The 22,387-nt window shown below is 26.9% G+C and overlaps 1 protein-coding gene across 1 annotated transcript; it reads left to right on the top strand.

Annotated features, from left to right (window-relative positions):
• Nucleotides 1–545: 545 nt before the first annotated feature.
• Nucleotides 546–18,795, top strand: LOC113370862 (5-hydroxytryptamine receptor 2C-like). Its single transcript, XM_026611542.1, has 6 exons — nucleotides 546–635; nucleotides 836–1,024; nucleotides 1,627–1,691; nucleotides 2,564–2,647; nucleotides 14,993–15,100; nucleotides 18,444–18,795. Exons 1-6 carry the CDS (start codon nucleotides 546–548, stop codon nucleotides 18,793–18,795), a joined length of 888 nt encoding a protein of 295 aa, XP_026467327.1.
• The last annotated feature ends 3,592 nt before the right edge of the window (nucleotides 18,796–22,387 follow it).

Raw genomic sequence — 22,387 nt, 5'->3', positions numbered from 1 at the left:
TATTGTCTTATTTTGTTCTTGGTTTAGTGCGTTATTTGTTACGTTCGTTTGCGAAATTAGAACACTTGAATTCAAAAATACTTTGATAAGAGCAAATTACAATAAAACTGTAACATATAAAAAGTTATTATGCAGTTTTTCAATTAAAATTTAATCACAACTCTGATCCATCTTAGATCATATACTCCGTCATATTTATTAGATGAACTTAAATTCAAACATTATCTCAAGTCAGTTAATTAAAGTAATACTAGTTTATGTTAGAAGCATATTGGCATGAGCATACAGAACTTTAATATACAAATGTTTAGAAATTATTTGTAACTGCTTCTGACAAAATTAATATATGGTAGAGTATAAAATATATGTTGACAGTGCTTGTGTAAATACACACACACACACATATATATATATATATATATATATATATATATATTATATATATAATTAAAATTTCTTTTTCAGGTTATTGGCCATTCGGACTGGCCTGGTGCAATATTTACGTAACGTGCGATGTGCTGGCGTGCTCTTCAAGCATTCTGCACATGTGCTTTATTAGCTTGAGTAGATATCTTGGAGTAAGAAATCCCTTAGCTACTAGACATAAAGCTACAAAACGAGCTGCATTAATAAAGGTAATTAATTGTTCATATATTGTATAATCAAACAAAATTAAACATATAAAAATAATTCCTCATGATCTGTGAATTTTCCTCAAGTGGCACATGAACATATCGACTATGATAGTTGTATGATCTATGTATGAGTACAAGTGTTGATGGTGCGATGAATGCTCAAAATCAAATTTTCAACTGATTTTTTTATTATTTTTCAGATTTGTATAGCTTGGTGCTTAGCAGCTTTGGTATCATCTTCAATAACAGCCCTTGGGGCTGCAGATTCAAGAAATATAATGCCCGAACCTTACCAATGTGTCATCAACAACAGAGCTTTCTTTGTTTTGGGCTCCATCGTTGCATTTTATGCCCCTATGGTGGTCATGGTGGCAGCTTATGGACTCACGGTAAAATATTGATACTATATATTTTTTTAAATTATTTAATAATCATATCATATAGTATTACACCAGATGATAAAATTGTTCATTTGAATCTTATATTTCTTAAAATGTAGTTCTAAGCATTGTAGTGCATTTATTTCTAATTGTAAAATTTTGTGTCAAAAGGTCATACGTAATAAAAAAAAATTCATTAGTTATAATTACTATGTTGAGTAAGCTTCGAAATAAAATCAGTAATCAACAAAAATTTTCAGTTAATAATTCAGATTTATATAAATACTTTTAATTTTTCGAAGAAGTCGTTTCTTTATAATTTAGCTTTCTAACTTTCGAAACAAACTATGCTTGAAATATTTTGTTTTTGCAAGAAGTTCCATTCTAATTTTTTTCCCAATAAAAGTTACATTTATTATTATTATGACTAGCTTATGAATAAATAAATACATATATGCATAAACAAATATTTGATTTAGTCCATTAAATGAATGGGATGAAATTTATTTACAGTACGATTATATCTTGATATATTATATTTGATATTTTCTAATGTAAGATCAATAAGTGGTTGATACGATTATCTAATAATCTCTATTTATTTTTCCCAGGTGAGATTACTTCGCAAAAAAGCAAGGTTTGCTGCCGAGCATCCACAAGCAGAATTATTCCGAAGGTATTCATAATATGAATTTTTATTTAATTTTCAATTAAAACTATTAATTAAAATAATATCTGATATGAATGAAATTTCCATAGCATACTAATTTATAAAAATTAAAACGTGGCTCATATTACCGCAGCGAATATAGTTTTTTGCTCGTAAAAGAATGTTCAGAACCGACATAGCACCTTTGCAGAAAAAAATATATGACCAAAACTCATAATTGATATATATATATATATATATATATATATATATATATATATATAGTATAAAAGTTTTTAATTTATCTATTGGGAAACTTTGAGTTAAAAGTCCGTAAATGATAGAGATTTCATTGCATTATTGCATAACAAGAATGCATTTCACGGTTATAAAGTTTCATGCCAAGTTTTATAGTTCTTTTATGTTCATATAGATATATGGAAATAAAATATTCTATGTTTATTATATTTATTTGTATAAATAAATTCTATCTCTCTGAATGAATTGTAATATCAATGGAATTGACCAGAGTTAATAACAACGCTTCTAAAAATTCATTACCCACAAATGTAATTGTAATGTAATGCTTAGAATAATTATGTAAATTTATATTACAAAATTATTTACATTATAATACGCTTTATTTGATATTCATCTGGTGAAATTTAATTAATTAATCATGTTCTGTATTATTACAATTACCAACGAGGTGAAAATCTCTTTAATTAATAACCAGTATTAAGTCCATTCAAACTTACTGTAACATATAGTTCGGCATATCTAAGGATTCTCAAGAATTGTAATATAATCTTGACAAATGAATTCTCTGATAGTTATATGCTGCCTATATATCATTCGTTATGTAATTTACTAATAGTTTAAATATAAATGACTTTCAGATTAGGCGGAGGATATTCTACTAAAAGGCCATTGAACGATGCTACATCCCAGAGGACACTTTGGAAAACAAATGGTAGTGAAAGGTTTGTACTATATTTACATTATAACAAAAATTTTGTGTATATGCATGTGACATTTAAACAATTGTATTCCAATCTACGATGTCTAGTTTAATATGAGATAGTTCCACATAAGTTGTGGAAACAGAGTTCTATGTAAGTTACATTTGTAGAGTTGAAGTAATTTTCAAATTTTGAAAGTTGAGGCGAAGTTAGTGTATGCTCCTTGATCTCTGCTGAAAGTAAATTCTAAGGAACGACTTCTAATAAGATTTTCCCTCAAAACTAAAAACTATGTAAAGTTTACTCTTTTGAGTTGCTGTAATAACGCATGATTTGTAATGGAAGATTTAATATAACAACTTGCATATGAATGAATTACAATTATTTTAAATATGCGTTTCATATTTCATTAATATTAAGTATTTTAATGCTGAATAAGCAAAATATGCAAGCAAATGGATTCGAAACTAAATTTGATCTATTTTATTGTACATCACATAAAATCTTTCTAACGACTGAACTACGAGAGCTTCATTGATGCCCAGCGTACTATTGAAATATTTATTAATTTATAGCAGGTCATTTGGTAGCTCTTCATTATACAATTTCACGATTCTATGTACACTCATTTAACAATGAGTTATTTTATTTCATATTTTTTTAGTAATTTTTATAGATCATTATAAGGTACTAGTACCTGTAGCTAGGTAGGTTTTATTATTATTTCATAAAAAATTGTCACAAACAGATGAATGCATTCTTTAATAGACACATGCGGAGCATTTAGTACAAAAGATGAACTATCTATTTCTAGATTATTTCATATTTCATATAAACTTCGGCAACAATACAAATGTAAATGTCATTCCATGTAAAGCACGTGTTGCTTCATTGTGTTCATCATCAACAAGGCCGCTTGTACCTTATTTATCATAGAATACAAAATGTAGACAATTTCATAAATTTTAGATTTGAATATTGCACTAGGAGAAGATTGCAAGACATGGAGAATTGGCATTCTGATAATAATACTACAAAAAATAATTAGATAAAATTTTTATAATTAATCCAATATAACGTACTCTATTCAAATAAATGGCTATCCGAAATAAAAATATGAAATAGTCAAAAATGCAAATATTTATGAAAAATATTTTTACCGAATATGTGTAAAAATCATAATAAATTCTGTTTATTACTTTATTAGTCACTTTCGAAAACCATTTTATTAACTTCCCGTAGGGTAAGTTATTGTAATGGGCTGAAAATCGAAATTGAAAATTTTTACATTTGTTAACGTTTTGAAGGTTTCTGAACATTTTGGCATACCTCAGAAAAAATGGATGTGTGTGTGTATGTATGTATGGATACAACTTTCCAGTCACGTTTTCGGGCGCACGGATCAACCGATTTGAATGGTTCAAAAAACATTCGATTCCTATTGATAGGGAGATGAGCTGATTAGTTTTTGGCAAAGGCAGGTCTAGCAGATACGGAGATAAAGAGCTAAATGTGCAAAAAACGGTAGTTTTTGAGAGAACTAAGCGTCCGATTTAAATGATTCAAAGAACTTTCTGCTTGTCTCAACAAAATAATTGATTTTAGAAAAAAAAGTGTTTCAACTTTTTTTTTCAAAAAAAAATTTTTTTTGTATATCTAAAATTATTCACATTTTATTTTTAATTCTGACTAAAGTTCTAATATACTTTGAACAAATAATTTCAACTTTGCAATTCAGTTTATATAATTCTTATACATATTAGACAATGTTACAGTATTAATAATAATCTATTTCAAAGCAGTCAATATTCTTCGAGCATTTCGTTACGGTAGGGAAGTTCCAGCAATTTGCCTTAAGGCACGATGCTATACACCCAACTAGTTTTTACATATAGATCATAATTTATTAGTCTGATTCTATTCATTATTACACGACATGAAATTCTCTAGAAAGCAATAAATATTCAGCAAATTTAGTGCGGGTTGAGATAATATTTTAATATTTGTTTATACAATAGAACGACCTAGAGAGGCATTTGTTTTAAAGGTTTGTGAGATTCAAAGTTTAAATGAAGAAACATATACTGAAGTAACATGTATCAACCCTGTGTGAATTATTAGAGTTTATATGAATATTTTTTAAAATTAAAATACACTAGGGGCGTATGGTATCGTGCCTTGAGGCAAATTGCTGGAACTTTCCGTACCAAATTAAAATTTTGAAAATTCGAAGTATATACGATATTCAAAAGAATTTTTCTTGGAAATTAAAAAAAAATCAAAATTTATTTTTTCCCCAAAAATAATCGTTTGGTCAATTTAAGCAGAAAGTCCCTTAAATCAAATCGGATGCTTATTTTTCTCAAAAACTACCATTTTTTGCACATTTAGCTCCGTATCTCGGAAACAGCTGGACCTGTCTTTGTCTTTGCAAAAACTAATCACGACTTCTCCGCATCATTACGAATTGAATGCATTTTGGATCATTCAAATCGGATGCTCCGTTCTCTCAAAAATTCGATATCTATTTTCTGCACACTTTGCTCCGTAACTCCAAAACGGCTGGACCGACTTTTGCCCAAATCTAATTAGCACATCTTTTTATCAATAGAAATCGAATGTTTTTTGAATCACTCAAACGTGGACGAATAATTGTATCTATCCATACATACACACACATCTATGTATTCTAAAGTATTCCAAAATGTTCAGAAACCTTCAAAACGTGAATATATTCAAAAATTTTCAATTTTGATTTTTGGACTATCAACATAGTTAATAGCTAATAATAAATTACTTTACAATTTTACTAGTGCATTATTATTCAATACCTTCCATTAGGAATTCGAGTTTCGATTAGGATTTGAATAACTAACTAAAATCAGTTAGTTATTGATTGTATCCACACTTACATACACACACATCATTTTTTTTTAAAGTATGCCAAAATGTTCAGAAACCTTCAAAACGTGAAGATATGCATAAATTTTCAATTTTGATTTTTAGACACTTAAAATAACTTATCCTACGGGAAGGTAAAAAGTATTATTAGAAGTATGATTTATCAACGTAATGGTAATAATAAATCACTTTACAATTTTACTAGTGCATTATTATTCAATAACTTCCATTAGGATTTCGAGTTTCTATTAGGATTTGAATAACTAACTAAAATCATTAGTTTACATTTACCGATAGTAAAACGTTTGGTATTGAACCTTTACATACAAAATCCTATATAATCTTTTACCTTATATTAATATAGATATAGTTAAGTATTAGATTTTACTCTCTACGCATCCATAAAGCAAATCCTGGCAGCAAAACTCGTTAATACATAGATGGTTGTTCACGGAGCGTAAGAAGCAAATTAATTAATAATAGCTAAATCTGTAATACAGACTCCATGGGCCCGATGTCGGGTTTATAGCATGCTTAAATCTCAAAATAGAGCATATATTTCACGATCGGATTAGGATTAAATTTTAAACATTGAAGAGTCTGTCGAGAGATCAATAGAACTAATAAGCTTGGATAACGATGCAGAAAAATATAAACAAGATATTGCAAATGACGCCGTATAGCATAGAGGAAATTATGACTTTGAGATATTTTCCAGTTAAAATCTTCCTCTAATGGTGCTCTTGAGAAAACTTGTAAACAAGCTAAGAATTTATAATATTTGCGCACGTGCTTGTACTTGCTAAAGTAAAAACATATTTTTGATCTAAGGGTTTTTATATTTACGTTAACTCTGTGTATATTTTACATAAAACGATAATTCGAGCATTATAATACAAAATATATAACTACGTACTGAAATTTACAAAATCAACAATACTTGAGCTTGATATTCGAAATCATCTTCAATTCAAGATCCTTGAGAAGATAAATGCACTAAGTCGCAGATTGATAAACAACTATAATAATACTTGTAGTTCAAGTATGTTGTTTGTTGTATCATATTATATTAATTAGTATTTTCTACAATAATTATCCTAATTATCCAACAAATACACAATCAAGGCAATCTAAAACTTCCAAGTTATACTGCTACGCTAACTCCTTAATTATCATTAAATGTATATAATTTTATTAATTTTATTATCTTTGTTGGTATTTTCTGAGATTTAAAGACTAATTTATTATTTTTATAATTTTCCTATAAATACATAATACATTTTGCCTAAAATCGATTTCAAATTTAAAGCGCTAATAAAGCACATGCTTGTCAGAAAGCTCGTTTGTATTACGAACTTGTCATTCAAATATTTTTATAATACAATATATTAAAATTGACAGTTCTATTATAAAAATGTTAAAACGTAATTTATTTTTACCAAAATGCGTATAATACATAAAAGCTTATGTATTGGTAAACTACGTGTTCATAATATATAATAAACCAATTAAATAAACAATAAGAATATCAAAAAAGCTCTATTTAATTTTATTAGATTTGTTGGAATTTTTACAATTCGAAACTTGATTGATTGAATAATTATCGTTTCGAATACATAAAGATTATTCTCCCTAAAATCAATTTTAAATTTAAAGTGCTAATAAAGCTCATTCTCATCAGAAAGCTCGTTTGTATACAAACTTATCAAGCAAATGTATTAAATATAAATACATATGTATTTATAGAATATTTGAAATGATGACTGTTTAATCAATCAAGTTTCGAATTGTAAAAAAATCAGCAAAAATAATAAAATCAAATAAAGCTTTGTTCATATTCTTTTTGTTTATTTATACAGCATTTTGGTAATAATAAATTAGGTCTCCATATCTTTATAATAAAATTGTAAATTTTAATATTTCAAATTAGAGATTAAATATATATCTGATTTGAAATATTAAAGTTTACAGTTTTATTATAAAAATATGAAGACCTAATTTATTATTACCAAAATGATGTTCCTTTACATTGAATTTATAAAAGTTTATGCATTGATGAATTTATAAATTTAAAGGACTACAATATAAAATATAATGAACCATTTAAATAAACAAAAAGTATATCAACAAAGTTTTTCATAATTCCATTTTAATTATTGGTAATTTAACGATTTGATTAATTATTTATTATATATATATATATATATATATATATATATATATTTGTTATAAATATCTTTAAAATATTTTCGTGAAATATATTCCTTCCTATTTAGCATTTCTTACTCACGATGATTGGATTTTGTTTACATTGCTCTTAAGATTACAAGATATGAAAATTTAATACGCTTTATATTTTAATTTTAGCCACTTTGCATGGAATAATAATAGGGGATACACTAGAATGAATTATATATATATATATATATATATATATATATATATATATATATATGTATATACACACAGAAAGAAATCAAGCTGTGCTTTGTGGTTCAAACTTTAAAAGCACAAATTTATGGTTTTTAATTCTGATTATTTAAAAAAAAAATTTCAATTAATCAAAAAAAACAAGGCGCTGATAATTATAAAAAAATAAGTTGAACCAAATAAAAGTATAATAAAAATATATCGAAATTCTCTAGCATAATGATTAAACTATTTTGTATCTATATTGAGCCGTGCAACAAAATTCTTCTCACTAAATAGTAGGTATATGTATGCAGCTAAAAAGGAAAACAAATATTGCAAATATAAATTTCACAAATTTAATAAAACTTGTGGTAAAAGAAACGGAGACAACGACAATGTGTTGCTTTTATTTTGACTTTATATTAAAATTATATACATTTCAAAATGAAAATGGTGGAAAATTGAAAATTTTATGCTGCTTTTGTTGAACACTCTGCCAAATGCTCACAACTTTTGTGAAAAAAAGTTACTATGTTATCAAGTTAAAACTTCTCGTATTTCTATAGTCCTTCCTAAACACTAATAATTCCTCATAATCAATTTCAACATAAAAAATCTTTAAAATACAAATTTAACGGTTTTAAGCTAGGACTAATTAACACACACTTATCATTATTAATTTTGTGCCTATTTTATTTATTATTAAATCATTTTTTTATAAAACCTTTTAAATAAATTTGTGAAGTGTATTTGTCCTTTATCCTTGATGAACGTGGTCGTCTCAAGGATGTTTGTGTTAATTTATGGAACGCCTTGTTTTGGAATGATCTCGCATATTAAACATGTTTTGAGGCTTAAATTCTTGTAAGTAAACACAAAGTACAACCGTGCTTTGATACACTCCAGGATATTTTTAAACCAAGAAAAAAAGGTAAAAATATAAAAGATAAAATTATTTATCATATTAGTCCAAAATTTATTTATAAAACCATATTATGCCTTATAATAAGCTGTGACTGAAAATACCTTGATCGAAATATTTTTTCTATCAATTTAAGTTTTTGCTATAACTTTTATAGAGAACATCACGATAGTTTATGATATAAGAATAAAACATATTTGAAAATAAATATGGTTTCATTAACACACTATCCGTACAATTAAGATATTGATAATTAAAAATATGTTTTCTATCCTTCGAGAAAAGCTCAATCAACACAAATCGCTTCGAATCTATAGATTTCTATAAAAATATATGCTAAAATAATTCCTTAATTATAATTTTAGTTAGTTGGCACGTGCTCCATTTTTATTTTTGTACAGAGCTTTATACATATTCCTTTTTTTATTTAAGTGATTCATTATATTTTATGATATTGCAGACTTTATATATTACACGCAGGTTTTAAATGCAAAGTGACAGAATTTTGGTATAAATGATTTGTATAAAATAAAATTAATATCTAATTTTGTGTCTATTAACGTCGCAGACTCCCAGACTAATCAGACTCGAAAGTCCGATGTTCTCGAAATATTCGAATAAATAACCTAGCTCTGTGAATTCATTGCAGTTTAAACGGTGCGCCATGTAAAATAAGTCAAGACATTTTATTTATTGCGCTATTTATGAGATTATAATAGCTATTTACGAACATTTGTTTTTCGTGCAACAGACAGATAGAACACATGAAAAAAGATATATTATAGTACTTCGCATTCGGAGATTTAGCTAGATTTAAATTTGGTAGAGAGTACGATTTATAAAAATATGTAGTCATAAATAAAAACAGTTTTAGATGTTAAAAAGGATAATTTAACATCTAAGACTGTTATATTTTATATACACATATTTTTATACTTTTTATATTTTAAAGCACATAATTATATTTTTATTTGACCACATGGTGCTTTTAACTTCCCGTAGGGCAAGTTATAATAATCGCAAAAAAATTGAAAATGAAAATTTTTATATATCTTTACGTTTCAAAACTTTCTGAACATTTTGGCAGACCTTAGAAAAAATGGATGTCTGTGTGTGTATGTATGTATGTGTGTGTGTGTGCGGATACAAATTTTCGTCGACGATTTCGGGAACACGGATGAAGCGATTTGAATAATTAAAAAAACATTCGATTCGTATTGATAAGGAGACGTGCTTATTAGTTTTTGGCGAAGGCAGGTCTAGCCGTTCCGAAGACATGGGGCAAAAAGTGCCAAAAACGGTAACTCAGTTTTTAAGAGAACGGAGCGTCCGATTTGAATAATTCAAAAAACATTTTACTTGTATTAACAAGATGAAAAACTAATCAAATTTTCATGAAAAATTTTTAGTTTCTCAAAAATCTAATTTTTTCAGAGTATTTTTTTTTTCAAAAATGTTAATCTTTTTTTAAAAAAAAATCATTTTTGGTACGGAAAGTTCCAGCAATTTGCCGTGCGCCCCACTAGTTAATAAACTTTTTTGTTGAACCTAATTTTCAATTTTTTTTTCTTTGAGTATGTATATGATGTTTATATAAAAACTTTTTATAAATTTTAAAACCTTTTGTCAATTGATACTAGAACATCTAAATCTTGTAAAACAGTTTTTGTATGAAAAGTTTTATTAAATAATTGGACTGCTGAGTTTTTTGTGCAAGTTTCTGCATTCATATTTATATACAACTCATAACTATAAATCATAATGAATTTAATTAAACAAATTTATTGGCATCAAGATATTTGACTCAATTTTATACAAAAATAAAGGTTACAGAAAAATTTAATTTGCAAAAAATTAAAAAAAAAATCTTCTAAATTTGTGAAGAGATAGAGATCTTTAAAATAACAAAGTTTATTATTTTGCTCTCAAACCATGAATTTCGATCACAAATCTAGCAAAAGCATTTTTTTAGTCATGTTTTTTTTAATTAAAATGTTTTATTGGGTAACTCTTAGAGTTTTCTCATTGTAAATGTAAAATATGCGTTTGATACAATGAATTCTTAGTATACTTTTTTAGTTATTGTCATGAGAAATAGTATTAGGTTTAAATTTACAGCAATAGACAAAATGACATTCAGTATTGAATTATAAAAATACAAATTAGTTTGAATATTCTGTTTACATTATATTGAAAAAACAGATTATTGTTTGTAGTAAGTAAAAGTATAGTCCTAATCGAGTATTTCATACAATATCGTAATTTTTGCTATAAAATGAAGTCAAAAACTTCATTAATAATAACCTTAATATTATATATATCTTTAAAGGTGTAACTTTTAATTGAATAAATATAATTTTATTCTTTATTGATGACTCATTTAACAAGGAATGAAATACTGATACCTTAATTCCACTCAATTTACCCACATGTGGTAAATGTTTTACAAATCAATGCAGCCTAATATTATTTGGTTTTATGAAAATTTCGGTTTATTTTGAAAACTTCATTATCATTTTTACAGTTTTATAGAAGTAAATATTAGTTATAATAATTTTGAGAAACTTTATTGCAAAATAAATCATTGTTGTGGGTAAAGTAGGGTCGTAGTCAAATATATCATATATGAATTATAGTAATAGAAGTCATAAAATTGCTTAATGATTTTTATTTTAAGTACCATTTAGCATTAGTAAATAAATTTTTTTATTGAATAAAAAAATTATTCTCGATTGATAACTCCTTTAACAGGGAATGATATACTGATACCTTAATTCCACTCAATTTACCCACATGTGGTAAATGTTTTACAAACTCGAAAACCTACACCGAAATTTACTATAACTCCTTCAAATTAATTTCAAGGAATGTAACTTGATTTAGCAGTCTTCCTGAGGAGATCAAAGGTTTTGGTTAATTTTAATGGCCCGTTGATTGGGCATTCGACTAATAAACGTTCCTGGTGAATTCGATACCGCAGCTCGTTCGTTTCAAACCGAAAGTAATTACGAGATCCTAAACCACCCAGAAAATAAACAAACAAATAAGAAATTCCAAAGCTAAGCAGTTTCTGGATTTATGGCACTCGAGCATTAAGGAGGAAAAGGAAAAGGTTGGCCGACATCGGCGTTCTTTACAGTACTTAGATCTATAATTATGTGTTATGTTATAATTAATTGTTCTCCTAATTGCTTTAATTGGGTTCTTCCGTGCAACTTAGGAGCTGCGGGAAATATATTTTATTAAATGAAAGTAGCAAAGTAATAAATAATGTCGGTCATAGCTATAAAAACAATAGATTAGAGGTTATATTGTATTTTTCTTGTTTAAAGCGCAATCGGAAAATAAAACTAGTGGGACGCATGGCATCGTGCCTTAAGGCAAATTACTGGTACTTCTTCCCGTGCTAAAAATTATTTTTTTTAAAAAAGATTAAATTTTTTTTAAACTTTGAAAAAATTAGATTTTTGAAAAAATTTAAGTTTTTGAAAAAAAATGTCTGTTTCGAAAAGAAAAGTTTTCTTTATTTTGAAATATTTTGGAAATTTTGAACTTTTTTGCAAAGCAATCGTACTGCATAGAGACGAAATATGGAAGCGCGTAAGCGCCGCGTTGCAGTCTAACGGATGCACAATGTTACGGAACCCATAAAAATGTAAAAAAATTATACGTATTATTAAAATCTCTATAAAATATCTGATTATTCAATATGCCTATGTGTAATGATCATTTTTGACCACCAAATGACATTTTTTATTCACTTGTTCCACCAGGTCTCCGAAACCGATAGACCTGTCTATCCAAAAATCAATCAGTTCTCCATCTTGTTAATACAAGTGAAATGTTTTTTGTATTATTAAAATCAGACGCCCCTTTCTCTTGAAAACTGAGTTACCCATTTTGGCACTTTTTGCCCCGTATCTTCGAAACGGCTAGACCTGCCTTTGCAAAAACTAATCAGCACGTCTCCTGATCAATATGAATCGAATGTCTTTTGAATAACTAAAATCGATTGAACCGTGTGCCCGAAATCGTCGACAAAAATGTATCCGCACAAACATACAGACACACACACACACACTCGTACACACACCCACATCCACTTTTTCTAAGGTATGCCAAAATGCTCAGAAACCTCTAAAACGTAAAGATATATAAATATTTTTATTTTCGATTTTTTTGTAATTATTATAAGGAAGTTAATAACGAATTCGTTGAATTTAAGTGTTTTTTTTAATTGATTCATTGAAATATTTGCAAAAATAATGAAATACAATACTAAACATATTTTGCTTCTTGCTTTGAATTTAGATCTATTACTATTTATCTTTTCAACCTTTAAAATAAATGCACATATATTAAAATCTAATAGTGAAAATCTTTTGTGTCTTGCTCTAAATTTATATATATTGCTACTCATTTTTTCAATCTTTGAAATATTTGCAATTTTTTTTTCATCTTTTATTCTAAATTTATATCTATTACTACTCTTCAACCTTTGACGTAATATTTATTTAAAAATGCATACTAATCAAATTCGTATACTGCATGCAAATGTGCAAATAATAATTCATTAAAATAAACGCATGTTTCACAGTTGCAATGAAAGAACTTTTTGTGAAAAAAATCATTTTAATTAAATCTTTTTTAATATTTTTTGTCTACATCATATGTTCAAAGCAATATTTAGTTTTGCAATTATAATTCTTATTTTGAAATAGAAAATCATAAATAATAAATAATTGTTATTGTAAAGATCTCTGATATGTATAATATTCAGAACATTAGAAGGAATCAATTTAAAATTTTGCAAAAAAAAAATTGTATTGGATAAAGTTTTATGAAAATTTACTCTTGCATGAAATTGAGTCAAATTTCAAATAGTAATATATACATACATTTATACATATACATGCAAATGTGCAAATAACAATGAATTAAAATATACCCATATTTCACAGTTGCAATAGAAATACTATTTAATTTATTTTATTAATTTTTATCTACATCATACGTTTAAAACAATATTTAGTTTCTAGATTGTAATTCTTATTTTGAGATAGAAAATCATAAAAATTGTTATTGTAAAGATCTCTGAGATATAAAATATTCAAACATTTAAAATTTTGTAAAATTTTCATATGGTTCAAAATTTTTTTTAATCTTTATTTTCGCATAAAATTGAGTCAAATTTAGTAAAATAGTAGATTATATTAATATTATTATATAAATTGGTTTTGATAGAACAAAACCATAAAAAACTAGTAATTATTTCTTGATTTAATTGTAAAATTTATTTATTATTTTTATCCTTATCCGTTATTTAAGTACTAAATTAATTATCGGATAATTAATGGAACAGAACCCAGACATTGAAAAAATGAGAATTCCTGAAATCTAATGAACAATTTAATAAATGTCATCACGCGAACCAGAAGTGTTTTAATGACGATTAGAACGCGAGTTCTAACGTTTTTAATTCTGTACGATGTTATGATAATAAAATATCAAAACAAACTTAGCTTTGAAGGAAACTCGGTCATTGCCAATAACATCGAAAACTTTAGATAAACATGTTTTACTTCATACGATGTAAATGTGATATACGATTTTTCATATACATATAAATCATCATCAAAATCTTGTATTTTTATTGCTATCTATAAAATTTGGAATTCAGATCGTTTCATGTAAAACATACAAGATAGGGATGTCTGGACTTTGTTGCAAATTGAATATATTACTTTTATAACTTCTATCAAAACTATAATAGGAAAGAATATTGATTTGTTTTAGTTTGGTGTTAAAAGTGATCCATTGTTAAGACTGCAGTCGCCAAGATAATGATTACTATTGGAAAAGTTTTGTAAGATCAATGGGTGGAAAAACCATGTGGGAAAGAAAAGGACTTACATTGTTTCACTTGAATGCATTGAAAAAATTATGAAAATTTTAATGTTTTTGGAATTTGTTATATTAGTCTTCATCTTCGTTGATTTATAAGAAATGAGTCCTAATGCAAGATTTCTTGCGTGACCTACCCTAATAATTATCCTTTTATATCATTAATTACTATACTTAAATCTGAATCATTATCTTTATTGACACTTAATTTTATTGAAATCTTTCAGAGCACGAATAGCTTGTTCATTTGATGATTTTGGAATAAGTAGAGGTGATCAAGGCGAAAATAGATTTAAGGAAGCAGCTCTAGGCCCTGCTCTTCTTCTACCACTCAGGTAAAATTAACTAACATCGAATAGAATGATTAAACTGAATTATATAACTTCATCTGCCAAATATTTACAGTTGACTGTATCTTATATTATTTTAATTTCTGGCATATCTCACTTTTTGGCAATAATAATGTCGACATTACATTTTTCTTATATATTATATTCTAATATTATTTAGGCTCATAATTTCAGCTAAGTTCAAATTTCAGGTAAATTGACATTTCTAGCAGATGACAGTTCAAATGTTTTCAATGTCAAACAATGAAAAGTGTTTTTTTGTAATCTTTGCTATTTATTTCTACAATATTATTATAGTTTTATTGTTCATTAAATCTTAAAAATTTTCTTTGACAAACTCTAAAAAAATTTATCAAAATCCGAATAACCGTTTAGAAGAAGCATCAAATTATACACCCGTCCAGAAAAATTTTATATATAAGATTAGGATGGTCCTTATTATAAATATTTACAATTTTCTTTACTCCCAAAGGCTCAAATGCTTCCAAATTAATAAAAAAATACTCTGAAAGTTTTAGCTCAATATTAACTTTAAAACAGTTTGCACTCCAACCAAAGTTTCTTGGTTCTACTTGCTAAGTAAATAATTACTTTGTGAAAAATATCAAAATTTTGTTGTGATTTTTCTATTTATGATCAAAATATGCAAATACAATGTTATTCTTAAAATTTTGATTCACTTGTCGCTAAGTTATGAAATTCTAAATGACAAATGGAAATTATTTCCATAAGAAACTTTGGTTGAAATGCGAACTATCATAAAGTTAATGTTAAGAGCTAAAACTTTCAGAGGACTTTTTTCTATGAAATTGGAAGCATTTGTGTCTCTGGAATTAGAAAAATTCGAAAATATCCATATTAAGGACCACCCTAAAATACATATAAATATTGTGTAGCTTGGATATTGATTAGAATTGTTTTACACATCGATAAATTTATGTTGCTTATAGTCGAGTTGGCAACCATAGTTTTATATATATGTAAACAGTTTAATCAACGCAAATATTGCAAAATTAGACTTTTATGAAATTTATTCTTTGTTTTAAATTTCATCTCTCAACCATTCATTTCCAATTAAATGTGCCACTGTAAAACGTGGATTCATAAGGTTAGGTTCATAATATTGAAACAAAAGGTTATATCTTATCTGAATTTTCATGGTCCATAGTTTATTTGATTAATTTAAATTGGCAAACAGATAAAATTATTGTCATTTTAGTTAAAAAAATTGCACCATACAGATCTATTTCATTTGGAACATGAGAGTGTACAAAATCTACAGCTCTAATATCTTCAATTAATTCAATTATTGAAATGGCTTAAAATAATTAAGCAGTTACATAAAACCCTTTGCAATTGACATTTAAATAGTGTGTCATCAAAATCTAATTAAAAACTTCTATCAGAGGAAGCATGAAGGGCGTATTCTCAATTCTTTTTATCGGTAATGTAAATATTCATCAATTGAAGAACTTGCAAAGCCGTTTTGTTCGCTTAATTAAAAGTTTTACAAGCAATATACTAAATCCAATGCACTGATGGAACTATTATAACTTACTCGTGGAACTGAAGTATGTATTTAAAGTTATCGTCGAATTCAATGTTGAGATTTTTAGTCATACAAAAACATTAATTCTGCTTTGTTTAACGCTATGATAATAGTAATGGATAATTGAACCAAAATATTAAGGGATAAAGTGATATTTTTGCGCGAATTATTTCTAACGTTGTGATGCCAAGAAAGTTAGAGAAAATGGCAAAGATGTAAATAATGTGCGAGAGACTACCAATAGTCTTTATAAAATTCTCAATTAACCTTTCCACTCGGATACCGTCGTTCATACAAATTATGCAGTGCGTGAGTGGAAACGGTTACTATATTATTAATTGATCTTTGAATAAAAGTAAAAAATAACTAAAAACCGCTTGATTAAAAATTATTTTTAGTAAAGAATTTACAAAAAAGTGAATATATTTTTTTGTGTAGTTATGCAGTTGGTTGTTCTTTGCATAACAGCAATTTTGTATCAAAGTATTATAAAGATCCATAATGTGTAAAAATACATTTATTAAATGGATTTATTACCTCTCTAAAAATTTCTTATAACAGTATGGAATAGTTGCTATTGATGGCAACTTAAAGGATGTACAATCTCTTCTCATATTTTATTGTCACATAGTTTATATTTGTAGTGCTAGAATTTTATTATAACTTCTACCAGGTTATGATTTCATCAACACTTTCAATTATATTTTAATTGAACTACTGCGCTAACAATATTTAGTCAGAAAAACATGTTGAAACACTTGAAAGTATTAAGACGTCTATGAATTTTCTCCATGTTAGCAAAATTAATTTTGAGATTACAATTTAATTAAGAAAATTTTAACAAAATCTTGTGCTAGCTAAATGTGCTAGCAAAAATGAAGTAAACTCTGATATTTAGAATACTTGAGTCTGGAAATTATTAATTACGCGAAGATAATTTATAGTCACTACTAAACTAATTTAACTATCAACTGTAAGCAAGTAGTTATTTGCGAAACAACATTAAAAGAATTTTATATATGAGATTAGGGTGGTCCTTAATATGAACATTTACAAATTTCTTTGCTCTCAATGGTTTAAGTGTTTCCAAATTGATAAAAAAAAATCTCTGAAAGTTTTAGCTCTTAATATTAACTTTTTAAGTTTCTTGGTTCTTCTTCCTAAGTAAATACTTATTTTGTAAATTATATCAAATTTTAGTTTATATTAAATTTATAATAAATATAAAGTAGGACAAGGTATAAGGGTCCAATTTGATTTTTAGCAATCATACTGTACAAACTAAACTAGTTATATAAAAACTAAGAATTCATATCAAACAACCAGAAATCTAATTATGTCCAAGAAATTCCCAACTAACATCATTTTAGAACTATATTTTACACTATTTTTCAGAAATGTGTGGTCTGATCTTTTTTAGCACATAGGGGGTAAATGGGACAGCCAGAGGGCAAACAGATTCAATTTCAGGATATAACTTTTATGGGCATATTTTTTTACAAAAATCACATTATAACTTTGGTTTGGTGTTTCGTCAAAAATATTCATCAGCAAGTTGGAATAACTATTTATTTAATTTATCTCTTGTAAAATTGCCTTTTTTCAACACAATTTTTATTGTATACTTTTTACTTGTATATTTTTTATTAATATCACTTTTGCCAGAGTAAAGGCTTAGGTAATCCTTGTTATCCCACCCATGTTGTGAATGACTAAACTGCATTCCAATTTGCAGATTGAGATTGGGGCTGTTATTCAAATTTATATTTTTTCTCATAGATTTCTAGGAAGGCGTCCACGTCGTGGAGAACTATCAGCAAATGCTGTCGCCACAGAACAAAAAGCAACAAAGGTCTTAGGCGTAGTCTTCTTCGCCTTCGTCTTCTTGTGGACACCATTCTTCGTCCTCAACATCGTCTTTGCGGCTTGCCCGAATTGTAACGTTCCCGAACGGGTTGCCGACGCCTGCCTATGGCTAGGATACGTCAGTTCTTGTGTAAATCCTTTGATTTACACAATTTTCAATGGAGCTTTCAGAGAAGCATTTTGGAGACTTTTGAAATGCGATTGCAGTAAAAATGAAGGCAGAAGAAGACTGTATAGGGGTACTAACAGCGACAGCAGAATTTGATGACTAAAATGTATTAAACGACGTACAGACAACAAAGTTGGTGATTATGGTTTTTAGTAGAAAATATACTATTTCTATGGATTAATCCATAATCAACACATATGGTAAGACATGCTGCTTTATGAAACCTGGCTGTTCAGGGTTGTAGATAAATTTGTTAGGCATTATATGGTCTATTCCAAATATTTTCATCTAGAGCATTTATCTTCACACAGAACATAAATAAATATGTTGTTTTGTTAAAATGTTTGATGTCCACTACCACCACTGGAGCTTATCATTGATACACAACAGATTGCCAGAATAATGAGTAAAATTTAAATTCTATATGCTGACATCAAAATCTAAATTTACAATAGCTATAAAATTTGCAAATATAAGCTTGCATTACATTAAAATTTTATTCACTATTGGTATCAGAAATTTGCATTTTTCAAGCAATGATAGGCAATGTTTTATATGTCATTTATAATAAACCATTTGAAGTTAATGTTACAGTATTAAATAATGAGTTATATACCAAACAGATGAAACCTGTTCGAAATGAAAACATAACTCATAAATTTTCATAATACATAAATTCAAATGATCCGATTATATAACTAGATTATTAGTATCAATTTTGGGTAATGAACCTTTTTAATTGTTATGATATAATTGTACATTTTTAGCGAAAAGACCTATTTTCATATGAAAAATGGTTATAATTATATTTCAGAAATGAGTTCTGAAATTATCTACAAAAGACTTGACGCCTAAATTTGTATATGTTTGTAAATTTAGAAAGCTAATTTGAATATATCAATCAAGCGTCTCTCAATCGTAGTATTAATTCGGCATAAATAAATTTATATCAATAATAAAAAATCAAATCAAGGAATAATGCATTTTGCTAATAATTTGTTTTATATTTTGCCGATATTTAATCCTAAGAATATATTCTTCAAAATGTGTTTGTTCTATTTCATGATATTATTAGAACATTATCGATGTTTATGAATAAATCGTAGATCGTAGCACCTAGTCAATTTATTTTACTGATAATTTTGTAATTAAATAGTAATCGGACCAGTATTCATTACATGTAATGTATACATTTGTAAGTAGTAGCTTTTAAGTGTATGTTATGTAACATATAAATTAAATATATTTTTGGCCTGGTGCCATACCGTAATTCCGTGATATAATCAAGATATCAGTGTAAATGTATGAAGAAATAAATCATATATGTTAAAGATTAAAAAAGTGGTTTGAATGTCTTTTTTTTAAATACAATGGATGTTGTTATGAATTGCAGATGAAGTTATTATTAACTAAAAATAATAATAAGGAACAATTAATTGAATCATAATGTACGTTAGTAAGATCAAGATTTGTTTTAACTATTGGGTTGGCAACTAATTAAGTGCGGATTTCTCTTAGATAAATTTAATACAATTTTTAGGTTTGATGACGCAGTTCAAATGTAAAAAACCTTCTGTTATTGAATAGTAGCTATCAATCTATAAAAAAAATTTTTTTGGTCCTCCTGTAGTTTTTGTTTTGTTAAAAGATGGGAGATCAAATCCATGTTTGTTCATCATATTTTGCTTTTTATTTTCAGCACATTCAAAAAGGAATTTTCACTGTTTATTTAAAATTTACAGTGTCAAAATATGGGTTTGCAAAATTTTGTTCAGACGATTTTTCACTCAGATATGAAAAATGCTCGATAGTCCAGTTGAAGTTGATTAAAAAAGTAATTGACTATTTTGATCTGTTATCACCAACAGATTGATCAGGTCTGATGTCTACATTACACAACTAATAAAATTAAACAATGTAATTGAAAAAAGCATCCTGAATTGGCAAATCCAAATGGTAATTTATACGTATGTATGTATGTATTTATATCATATATCTTTGGCCACTCGGACAAAAAATTAGAGTTTGATTGAAAAACCTCCATATATGCCTGACCCGATGCCATCTGATTACTTCAAATACTGATCTTCATGAAACTCCTCAAATTAAAAAAAAAACAATAATGATGATTGTGCCAAATTGTACCTGATTCAGATTTTTCCTATTAAAAAGCAGAAATTTCACACCAGAAGTGGGATAATGATGCCTAAAAGTTGAGAGTGACGAATTTAGACAATGCATCTTAAATTAAAGTTATGTAGTTCAACGAAAAGAAGAATGTCTTTGATTTTTTAACAGAAATCTGCACTCACTCATTTACCAACTTGATATTTTTATTGAACGAAATTTTTTTAAACTTTTTCCAACATCAGTTAAACATAGATTTGTGGAAAGCATCAATAAATAATTTAATAGTTTTAATTAAAATTCAATATTTTGTAATTCTACGATGATTTCATTAGACCACAATATTTTTGTACACCTTTAAGTTTTTGTATATAAAATCATGACATACTTAATCTAACTTGGAGCTAATTTGCTCCAATTTATTTGCATAAGGTGATATATTTCATGAAAAACAGTAATATATATATATATATATATATATTTTGTTGTAAATTGTTTTTAAAAACCATTTTGTAGAAATTGTTCAATTAAATTGGAATTTTGACTTTCTACCAAAATATTATCAATTCCAATATAGAACCACTCGTATCACAAAGTGATCAATACAATCCTGTGGCTCCTTTTCAAAAACTACATATTTTTATAAAGCTTCTGTTTTATCGAACACCTGTTGAAAGATTAATAAATTTGAACCGTTTTTGTATATAAATATTACAGATAATACATCAAAAAGTGAACATTTTACACTCGCCGTACGATGACTTATGTGTATGTTGGGATATAAATAGTAAACTGACAGCAATATAAACAGTTTTCTATAAATATAGATCGAAGACGTGTTGACACACACCTTTGAAGATGGACGTTTTATTTTTATAAGATTTTATAATAAATATTGCATTCTCTAGTAATTGATTGGATAAAGCTCTAGCTAAGATAATAATAACAGTAGAATTGTTTGGAAACAGAATATTGTTATTTAATTCTTCTCAATGAGCATCTTGGACTTGTAGGTCAATAACATCTGCTTTATAATCAATTTGGGAAAAATTATTTAAAATGATGTTAGTTAAAATTTTAATTATCATATTTTACAATACGTTTTATGAGGCAAACTTATTTAGTTGTTTATCCAAAGTTCATGTAGTACAAATTCTACAGCTCTCTTATTAAGAAAATATTTATGACTCACATATTGGTCCATGTTAAAAGCATAAATATAATATTTAAAAGTAATTTGTTGAATGAATATTGTTAAAAAATATTAATACACGATGTACGACAAGAAATTGAGTCCCTAAATAATATTGTAATTGAATTGAATCCCTAAATAATATTGAATCCCTAAATAATATTTTACTAAAAATAATTTTTGCCGAAAGTTGTAATTGAACACATGGAGACACTTATGAGTTAAAATAATGACAGTGTAGCGTATTAATGTAGAGAAAGTATAATATAAATTTTAGAACTTATTTTATATAATTTTATTTGCCACTTCTGAAACTTTAATAATAATGCGACATCTGCATTTGATACAAGAGCAAAGTAGCAAACCCAG

This window comes from Ctenocephalides felis, unplaced genomic scaffold (genome assembly GCF_003426905.1).
Source record: "Ctenocephalides felis isolate EL2017-DRISC unplaced genomic scaffold, ASM342690v1 CF-g0.4_SCAFFOLD_01492, whole genome shotgun sequence".
Classification (NCBI taxonomy): domain Eukaryota; kingdom Metazoa; phylum Arthropoda; class Insecta; order Siphonaptera; family Pulicidae; genus Ctenocephalides; species Ctenocephalides felis.
Note: the sequence above shows the minus strand (reverse complement) of the source record. Positions and strands in the feature narration are given on the sequence as shown.